The 10,510-nt window shown below is 43.5% G+C and overlaps 1 protein-coding gene across 1 annotated transcript; it reads right to left on the bottom strand.

The window, feature by feature from the left end:
• Nucleotides 1-9,361: 9,361 nt before the first annotated feature.
• LOC141628655 (uncharacterized) lies at nt 9,362-10,510 on the bottom strand. The gene is made up of 2 exons (XM_074441762.1): nt 10,122-10,510; nt 9,362-10,031 (listed from the first exon to the last, which is right to left on the bottom strand). The coding sequence occupies exons 1-2, from the start codon at nt 10,508-10,510 to the stop codon at nt 9,362-9,364; spliced, it is 1,059 nt and encodes a 352-aa protein (XP_074297863.1).

Raw genomic sequence — 10,510 nt, 5'->3', positions numbered from 1 at the left:
ATAAAGTGTGAAATAAAGTGCACAGAAAGCAACAAAGTAATATTTACTTGATCTTGAACAAATAATAACATTATCTCTTACTTTTATAAACTCTGTAGAAAGTGCATAACCTACTCTTATTTGGTAAACAAAACTTATATGGATCAGTAGGTATTGCAATGTTAAGATAACTGCGACAACCATTACACTATAATCATATCATCAATTATCAAAGTCAACTAAGTTTAGAGCAGACGATAAAGTACAACACAAAATAGTAGATTCTATATCAATCTTTCAGTAATTTGATTTTCTTAAATGAATAATGAATTATTTAATTAATACTTCGTACAATTGAGGAATGCGAACGAATTTATAGATAATATATCTCCAGAACATAAAAGATCTGTTTTTTTTTTAACAATTATGATTTAAATAAGAGATCTCTGAAAAACGAAGACGAATTTCAATAAGAAAAACTAATATTTCGTCCTTTCAGCCTTCCATCGCCGGCCTACTTGCAGCAACACCACCACAATTAGAGGCGTTTATCACATTAATTAAGAAAAAAATGAGGACTAATAATTACAATGTTAAATTAAGATCTAATATCCAGATTGTATTGTTTATGAACCCTAATTTAATGCATATTACTCAAACTAATTAGTAATCGCATCAACTTAGGTTACGATCAAAACAATCAAAGAAATTAGGCAGAAAATCATTGTGCTAATGCAATAACACGGAAATATCTTCTTGCGCACAAAGTTGAATAGATTTGAAATTTACCTGTGTCAATGGTGATAAAGAAGTATTACAGTGGTCGATCACAGTGAAAAGGATGAACGTGGTAATCGGCAACGAAGAAGTTGGAGAAGCACGATGATCGAATGAGGGAAGAGAAAAGAGAGAAGTGTGTGGTTGTAGTTTGTGATGATGGAGAATCTAAAATGACCGTGACTATGCAAACAATAATAATCCCGGTCGTTGGATCGTGTCAAATCTAGTGGTCGTTAGATTCTTTACAAGTTCTCATGGTTCTCATTATATCATAGGTTCTCACCGGATCCCGACCCTATATATATATATATATAGAGAGAGAGAGAGAGAGAGAGAGAGAGGGGGAGATCTAGAAGGAGAAAAGCAAATGAATTTCTCTTATTGACATCATTGTTTATTTATGTACTCGTATAGTCTTATGTACTATCTACCTCTCCTCTTAAATTTCTCGTCTGTTTGAATCATAATAATAACACCCACTGGACAAATGGGGTTCAGGAGCATCGAAGCTTGAAATTATATTGGCGCATGATTTTTGAAATGGAAAGACTCAACTCTAATCGTTAAAACTAGGGCTTTTTGATAACTACTACCTTTGTAATACACGGTTTTAAGAACTACTACCAAAATAATTTTCGTTTAAAAACTACTACCTCTAAGTTTGATTTTTTTAAAAAACACTACCAAATCTCATCCAAACCCAATAAAACACAATTTTAACCATTTATTTTTGAATTTCCATCTTAAGTTGTAAACTTTATCCCTTTAACACTACCAATACTACCGTTTGCCAATCATTTTGGGGCAAAATCACTTTAAATTAGCTTCATCTAATTCATCTATCTAACGTAATTAAGGTAAAAAAAAGTTGTTTAAACTTCATCAAATTAACTAGTTTAAGGGATAAAATTAACAACTTAGGATGGAAATTCAAAAACAAATGGTTGAGATTGTGTTTTATTGAGTTTGGATGAGATTTGGTAGTGTTTTTTAAAAAATTCAAACTTATTGGTAGTAGTTTTTAAACGAAAATTATTTTGGTAGTAGTTCTTAAAACATGGTAATACAAAGGTAGTAGTTATCAAAAAACCCTTAAAACTATGTGATACTGATACTTTTTGTGTGTACTGATCTCTAATTAAGTAATTAATAGAGTATTCTTTAAATTTGTTTGTTTCTTTGATAAATTTTACTCTGATGAAGCATCAAAGGTTTTATTTTACGTCTTACTCTTAATATTCTTTAAGTATGAGACATGGTGTAATTTCTGCAGATTGGGAGCGCAATTTTACTTTCTGGGAGGGCGGAAGAGGAGTACCATTGTCTAATTTTTTCATTGTTCTAGATTTCTTATCGCCTGGTTACTTGTCATAAATGCACCATCGCCTATGTTGGGTTGTCATAAATGCACCATCGCCTATGCAAGTGTTAAAAATTTGAAAACATACAAGAGTAAACACACATTGCTGTAAGCCAGGGCCATGACATAAGAGTAAGATGGCTGACTATTGTTTCCTAGGAAAAAATCAAGAATGCAACCAACAACTATGACCCGAATCTCCAGTGAGGGAATTGTTTTGGTAAATTTCTATCAATTTAGGGTTAAAGCGGTTTTAGCGTTAGGTCTATGTTACGATTTGAATGATTGTTATATGTTATCCTGTATGAGCGATGTAAACAAAGAACACAAGCAATTTTTGGTGACGCGGAAAACCCGATGTGGGAAACAACCGCGGGGGGAGACGGAATCCCACCAATATTTTCACTATAATTCGAGAGGAAGTACAGTTTGTTCGTTTGCTGTGAGTGCTAGGGTTGATTCTTGTATTTTTCGATGATCTTTCTTCTTTGCATTGAGGCTCTTTATATAGGGGAGATAGATGAGCTAGGGTTTCTTGCTTTTCCTCCAAGTTATTCCTAATTTGACACCGGGTAGGACTTTCCTTCTTTGGATTTGGCAAATGATTGGACTCTCACAAGCTTCTTCCCATGAGATCAAAGCCCACATCCTATGTTGCCCGCCGATCTTTGCTACCCTGGCTCCCCGATATCCTGCATCCCGCAATGCTTCCGGGCTCTTTGCCCCAAGTCGGCCCATATCCAGATTTTGGGCCTAACGGTTTGCCCCCAATTTTTGCGAAAAGTGCAACCCTAATTATTTGAGCGGGAAATTGCAGTGTATCGTTGAGTGACTTCTCGCATACTCCATTTCAATTCACATTTCTCAAAACCCCAACTACCCACTCCTATTTAATCTCACCCGCCCACCATTCTCTCTTTCATCATCATTTCGTCTCCTCAAACTCTTCAAATTTCCGCCTCCCCAAATCCCTTCTCGTCAACGTCCTTTCCGCATCGTGCCGCCTCCTCCCGTCTTCTCGGGTACTTACGCTTCTCTCTCCTCGTTTATCATGGCTAAGACCCGTTTAACATCATCCTCCTCTACCACCATCGACCTCGAAAACGATGACTTCCCTTCACAGGGAGTCCTCAAAAGACCGCATTCCGGCGACTCCCACCTAATCCAAGAGGATATACCTAGGATCAAAGCTCTGCTTGGGTTGGGTGATGATGTGGTGATCCTCATCCCCAAACAGTGGTCGAGCGAGACGCCTTCCGCGCCGGGTGGATATGTTTGTACACTTATCCCTTCGCCCTTGGCCTTAGATTCCCTTTTCCCTTGATGATTCAGGAGTTCATTCGTTTGAACTCCCTACCCATGGCCCAAATCGCCCCTTATGCATGGAGAATCCTTTTGTCCACCGTTACTCGAACAACGACACAGTATTTGAGATTGAATTATCGATCGGCCCATAGGTTTGAGTGTCGGTCGGGGCACGGCCAATATACTTTCGGGCCGTGGAGAAGACTGAAAACTTCCTCCAGTCGCCTGCTAAAGGGAAGGACGACGGGTGGTATGAGGATTTTTTCTATGTCAAGCTTGATTCTCTCCCCATTCATGCTGATTACTTGTTCGAGCGCTGGATTTTTGCTAAGAGTAAGTATATTTTGCATATCCATTTTTTATTGTTCTTGTCACTTACTGTTCTTACTCTTTGATCTGATGCAGAACTCACGAACCCCGAGAAATCCGAGGATGAGGATACTTCTGTTGCCAAGCTCTTTTCCATCCCTGAAGATCGCAGTGTTCCCCTTTTGCTCTACGGCTTAGCCGACTGCCTCGAAGAAACCATGTCTTCTAGTAAACACCCTTCAATCTCTTGGAATCTCTTGCCTCCACTGGTTCTTTATTCTGATCCCCTGCGTTCTAGTGCCCCTGCAGGAAGTGCTAGACCGTCTGCCTCTGAGATCCTGATGCGCCATGCCAGGAAAAGAACTGCTGATTCCTCTAACTCCCCTGCCTCCTCAATAAGGAGATCCTCCTCGAGACCTGCTCCAGAGCCCATCGAAGTGACCCAATATCGCGTGCACCTGGGTCCCCTGTTCACACTGACGAACTGCTGCTACGCCTCCCTACTGAGTTTGGGAATGCTGATCGTGCCAACTACTGGCCTGCACTGGAAAGGCTTCTGACCCCGGCTTGCTCTAAGGCGTTTGACTCGACTGCCCCCTAAGAAATGACCGACCTGGCTGCGGAACACTGCTTCCTGGTGAGTCTCCTTCCACTGCTTCTTTTCTTCCTTTGCCCCTGTGCTTCCATGACTAACGTTTTTTTTATTGCAGTCTCTCCAATATTCCCTCTATCTTCGTAAGATGCTGCAGAGGGCCAAGATTGAATGTCTGGCCTCTGTGGGGGAAGAACAAGGAGCTCACTGCTACCTGCTCTAAGTTGAGGGAGCAGCTCCATTCGGCTTTAAAAGAGAAGGAGGCAGCTAAAGACCAGCTGGCGAGAACCCAGGAGGCTAATTGCGTTCTGACTGCCGGGCTGACAAAGTTAGAGGCCCGTGCTAAAGAGATGGCTGAGCTAGCCAAGAATGTGGGTGCCTATACTGCTTTTGAGGGGCGGATTGACTGCATCCGTGCCTATACCGAGGGGAGGCACACGTCCTGGAACCTAGAGGAGGAGCTGGCAGAGTTTGCTCGTGCATTTCCCAATGGCATGGATCTGAGCGCCCTGTTTCCTCCTGAAGCTAAAGCTGCTAACCCGGAGCCTGAGTATACAGCCATGGATATTTTTGGAGCCATCTCTGGGACTGTCGAGGAGATCCTGGCTGGGGAGACTGGTGATGGCGCCACTGCAACTCCTGAGGCTGTTCAGGCACCTGCAACGGAGAAGCAAACAGAGCATGGGGAGCAGAGCAATGGTCAGGAAGCAGTTATCGAGAGGATTGACCTCTCTTAAATATTATTTCAAATTATCTGGGGACTTGGCCCTGTGTGGCGCAAGTTTTGTAAAAAACTCTTTTTTTTCTTTCTTGTTTTGGTTCGTTTTGTGCCTGCCGGTGTGCAGGTTTTGAACTTTTGATGGCGCCTGCTAAAGGTAGCAGGTGCCCTATTTTAAAGTAGCTCTGGGCCCAGGTTTCCATGCTCTACTTTTGTTATACTTGCGTTTTTGCCATTGATTTTTGGAGTTTTGATTCCACATAGATATACCCAGGAAGCTGACCTGGCTCCAGGTGCACAGCTCCTGTTACTGGCGACATACTTTTGATAATATGTTTTACCCATGACGTAAAATATCTTATCACTAGGGTTGGCTGATTAGAGCGCACCTCCATTGAATGTTTCTAACTAACAAGGAATGTTGCGTTCCTTGTGGTTCCAGACGTTTGAAATCGGTGCGTGCACTCTTTGATCGATGACATAGCTATGGGATTACTGAGTTAACGTTAAGGTATGGGTGGTCTTAGTATGCCGTACCCTGCGCGCTACCTCGGCGTATGCTCTCCATGTGGCTTGACTTAAGATAAGCGTCTTCGTAGCCTCACATGGCGGAAATTTGGACCCTTAAAGTGTTCCTCATCTGACAAGTAACCAACATTAGTATCAAAGCCTTTCTTCGTAGAAGCATTTTAAGGTCCAAAGTAGCGCAAATTACCTGGTGCTATCTCATGGTGTTCCAGGGCAACACCTGGATCCAGGAAGCCACAGCCTGGACTACTTGGTTTAAAAACGACTCTACTTGACTAAAGAACAAAAAATTTTAAAAAAAGGAAAAGTTTTCTAAAACACACTGACGCCTAGAGCATATACTAACCCCCACCTTTTTTTTTTTTTTTTTTTTTTTTTTTTTTTTTTTTTTTTTTTTTTCACGGACTTTTGAAAGGTCCTTTGTACACTAAAGTTTTGGCACTTTGTCAGACAAAGTACCGTTTCAAGTGACAGATGTTCCAGGGTTTATCCAGGATTTGACCATGCATGGTCATCAACCTGTATGCCCCATTTTTGATAACGCTTTCGACCTGATATGGCCCCTCCCATTTGTAGGCAAACTTGCCTGCTTTGTGGTTCTTGGTATTTTCGAATACCCTTCTGAGTACGAGGTCCCCTACTTCAAGGGTCCTGATTTTGACATTCTTGTTATATGTCCTTGCTACCGACTGTTTATATGATGCCATACGTATGTAGGCACTCTCTCGTAGCTCATCAACGGTATCCAGGCTCCTGGCCATTTCAACTTTGTTCTGCTCTGCCGTCTGACAGCCGTATCTGTGCGTGGGTACCAGAACTTCTGAGGGTATCACTGCCTCTGCTCCGTATACAAGGCTAAATGGAGTTTGGCCTGTTGCCATTTTCGGTGTTGTTCTGTCTGACCAGAGTACCAATGGTAGTTCATCTGCCCATTTTCCCCCCAACTCTTCCAGCCGTTTTCTGAGGTTCTCCACAATGATTTTGTTGCTAGACTCGGCTTGGCCGTTGGTTTGCGGATATCTGGGGGCTGATTTTCTTAGTGTTATGTTCCATCGTGCACAGAAACCTTCAGTGTTATCTGATATGAACTGGGACCCGTTATCGCATATGATTTCGGATGGTATCCCAAATCTGCTTATGATGTTGCGCTTGATGAAAGAGATCACCTGCTGTTCTTTTACCTCTGTCATTGCGTCTGCTTCAATCCACTTTGAGAAGTCGTCGGTCATAACTAGCATATATACCCTGTTTCCTGGAGCCCTGGGAAGCTTACCCACTATGTCCATGCCCCACATCATGAACGGCCATGGAGAGATAATCGGATGCATTGGTTCTCTGGTGGTGGATTCTTTGGAGCCGCCTTTTGACATGACTCACAGCGTTTAGCGTGATTTACGACGTCTGCGCGCATGGTGGGCCAGAAATACCCTTGTCTTAAGATTTTGTTTGAAAGACTTCGTCCTCCAGCGTGGTTCCCGCATTCCCCGTTGTGCACATCTTTCAGTACTGTTTCAACTTCCTCTTTGCCTAAGCACCTGAGGCATGGTCCTGCCAATGATTTCCTGAAGAGAATATTGTCAATCATGATATATCTAGAAGCTTTTATTCTGAAACTTTGTGCTTCCTTTCTGTGTTCAGGGAGTGTCCCATCCCTTAGCGAATTTAGGTATGGAGCCCTCCAATCTGCATCCTGCTGTCCTACTGTGGAAACCAAGGTCCTGGCTCCCTGTGCATACTGCACATGTATATCCTCTTTTACCGGTCTCTGATCTGGCTCCCTCTGGATAGCTGGGGTCAACACATGGGTAATCAGTATATTCGATAACTCTGTGGGTTGGAAGGTGGATCATAACGTGGCCAGGGCGTCTGCCTCCACGTTCTGCTCCCGCGGCACCTGAGTTATCTTGAACGTTCTAGACTTTAACTTTTGCTCTGTGGCTATCTTCAAGTAGGCTATCATCTTTGAATCACGTGCTACGTATTCATTGTTTACGTGATTCACCACAAGTAAGGAGTCACTGTATACCCTCAGGTTCCTCACCTTGAGCCCTGACGCCATCTGCATCCGAAGTACAAGGGCTTCGTACTCGGCTTCGTTGTTGGTTGCTTTGAACTCACATCTAATAGCCTGTACTATCATATCTCCTTTAGGAGATCGAAGGATTAAACCTACACCAGCCCCTCTTGGATTTGAGGCTCCATCAATGTATAGGGTCCATATTTCACCATCCTGATTCCCTGTTATTGCCAGCATTCCTTCTTCTGCCTCCCCATGGGTGGCAGGGCAGAAGTCAGCGACGAAATCTGTTAGGGCTTGGGATTTGATCGCCGTTCTGGGTTCAAATTGCAAGTCATAGCCACTAAGATGTACTGACCACTTAGTCATTCTGCCCGAAAGTTCAGGCTTCCTCATAATAGTCTTTAGTGGGTAATTGGTTATGACATGGATGGTGTGAGATTCAAAGTACTACATAGATTTATAAGAAGCGAGAACCAAAGCCAATGCTAGTTTTTCGAAAGAAGTGTACCTGGTCTCTGCAGGAAGCAGAGACTTGCTAATGTAATATACGGGATGCTGCACTCCCTCCTGTTCTTTGACTAAGACCGCGCTTATAGCTGCTTCCGTGACTGAAAGGTACAAGAATAGTGGTTCCCCTTGCTCTGGCTTTGCGAGCAACGGTGGTGTGCTTAAGTAGCTTTTGAGTTCTTCGAACGCTTTTTCATGTTATTCAGTCCATTCGAATTTCTGACTCTTCCTCAATATATAATAGAACAGGTTGCACCTTTCCGAGGCCCTTGATATGAACCTGTTTAGGGCCGCCACCTTCCCTGCTAACCTTTGCACGTCCTTTGGCTTCTGGGGTGATTCCAGCTGGAGTATTGCTCTTATCTGTTCTTTGCTTGCCTCAATTCCCCTCTGGGTCACCATATACCCTAGGAATTTTCCTGAAGACACCCCAAACGAGCACTTGGACGGATTAAGTTTCATTTTAAACTCCCTTAACGTTTGGAAGGTGTCCGTCAATTGCTACATGTGCATTTCTGCTTTTTTGGACTTCACCACCATGTCGTGTATGTATACTTCCATGGTCTTTCCTATTTGCTGCTTGAACATTTTATTTACCAACCGTTGGTAAGTGGACCCGGCATTCTTCAGGCCAAAGGACATGACCTTGTAATAATATATGCCTCTTTCTGACATGAATGCTGTTTTCTCTTGATCTTACGGACGCATCTTAATCTGATTATAACCGCTCCAGGAATCGAGGAAAGTGAGCACTTCGTGTCCCGCAGTAGCGTCCACCATTGCATTGATATGTGGCAGTGGGAAGGGATCCTTTGGACAAACTTTGTTTAGATCTGTGAAGTCTACACACACCCTCCATTTGCCGTTCTTCTTAGGCACCACTACTACATTAGAGAGCCACTCAGGGTAGCTAACTTCCCTAATTTTATCTGCTGCCAGGAGGCTGTCTACTTCCTTGTTAATGACCTCATTTCTTTCTACCGCAAATTTTCTTCTCTTCTGCTGTACCGGGGTGCAGCTTGGGTTCACGCTTAATTTATGCGAAATAACGGATGGGTCTATGCCTACCATATCATTGTGGGACCAAGCGAAGCAGTCCATGTTGTTCTTGAGAAATTGAATCAGCTGGCTGCGCAGCTCTTCACTGCAAGTTGCCCCAATCAATACTGTCCTATCCGGGTGTGCCTCGTCCAGGTGTATCTAGTCTAGTTCCTCTGAGAGAGGCTCCTTATATTCTGTCGAGGTGCCCCGGTTCTGTAATTGCTATGAAGGGAGCTTGGTTGTAGCCTTGAGGGCTTGAGCGTAGCAGTTTCTGGATTCCTCTCGATCTCCTTTTACTATGACCGTGCCCCATGGTGTTGGGAACTTGAGACATTGGTGATATGTTGAGGGCACCGCCTTCATCTGATGCAGCCATGATCTTCCTAGTATCACGTTGTAGGTGGTTGGACCCTCAATGATTAGGTATCTCACTAGTTTATTGACTCCTTCAATATATGTTGGGATGGTTATCTCACCCACTGAATGCGCGGTTTCACCACTGAATCCTACCAGGGGCACATATTTCTTTATCAGGTTCTCTTTATCGAAACCCATAGTTTTGAGGGTTTCGAGCATGATGAGATTCACGGAGCTCCCTGTATCCACTAATGCTTTTCGTACGGTGCAATTGCCAATGGATAACGTTATAGTTAAGGCAACGTCATGTTGCTCTGCACCGCTTTCTATGTCAGTCTCATCGAAAGTTACCGGGGGTAAATTAATCTGGCTTACCCTATACGAAGTTTCTGGATGATCCCTTTTACTTCCGGTAGCTTTCCTCTTAGCGGCGGAATATGTCAAACCTGATAGTTCGGATCCGCCTGTTATCACGTTAATAATTTTCGTGCATATGGGTGGAGCAGAAGGGAGCACCTGATTCGCTGCTTCCCTCCTGTCGTGCTTGCCCCCACGTGATAGCAGGTGATCCAAGTTTCCTTTGCGTACGAAACTTTACTTCCTTTCGCAACTGTAGTGGTCTTACGTCCCGTGACCTATGTCCTGGTGCCATTCGCATCTCTTGCTGCTGTCTCTATCGTCGTTGGGTCGGTCCTGAGTGGGAGGCTTCGGCCACCTCACCTGATCACCCAGGCTTCTAAGTGCTTTCAGCAGTCTTTCCGTTTCCGTGTTGAATCCGTACTTAGATAGTTTAGGGGGATGCGAAGAGTCGTCAATTTGCTGAGTTTTTTCTGTTATTCTGCTAATGTTGGGTCTGCTGTATGGCTTAGCTCGGTCGTCTTTCTTTTCTACTGCAAATTTCCTGCTTGTCTTGTCGAAGTTTGTTACTCCCTTTTGAGCCTGTATGTCTTCTTCTAACCTTAATGCCGTTGTAGCTCTCTGCTGGACTTCATCGAATCTCTCACAAGGGTACAT

This window comes from Silene latifolia, chromosome Y, assembly GCF_048544455.1.
Source record: "Silene latifolia isolate original U9 population chromosome Y, ASM4854445v1, whole genome shotgun sequence".
Taxonomy (NCBI): domain Eukaryota; kingdom Viridiplantae; phylum Streptophyta; class Magnoliopsida; order Caryophyllales; family Caryophyllaceae; genus Silene; species Silene latifolia.
This window is presented reverse-complemented; position numbering and strand designations above follow the sequence as displayed.

Coding starts and splice junctions, on each gene's coding strand:
- LOC141628655 (XM_074441762.1), bottom strand. CDS start 10,510: ATGTACCCTTGTGAGAGATTCGATGAAGTCCAGCAGAGAGCTACAACG. Junction 10,032..10,121: donor CAGGACATAGGTCACGGGAC/GTAAGACCACTA, acceptor CAAGCACGACAG/GAGGGAAGCAGCGAATCAGG.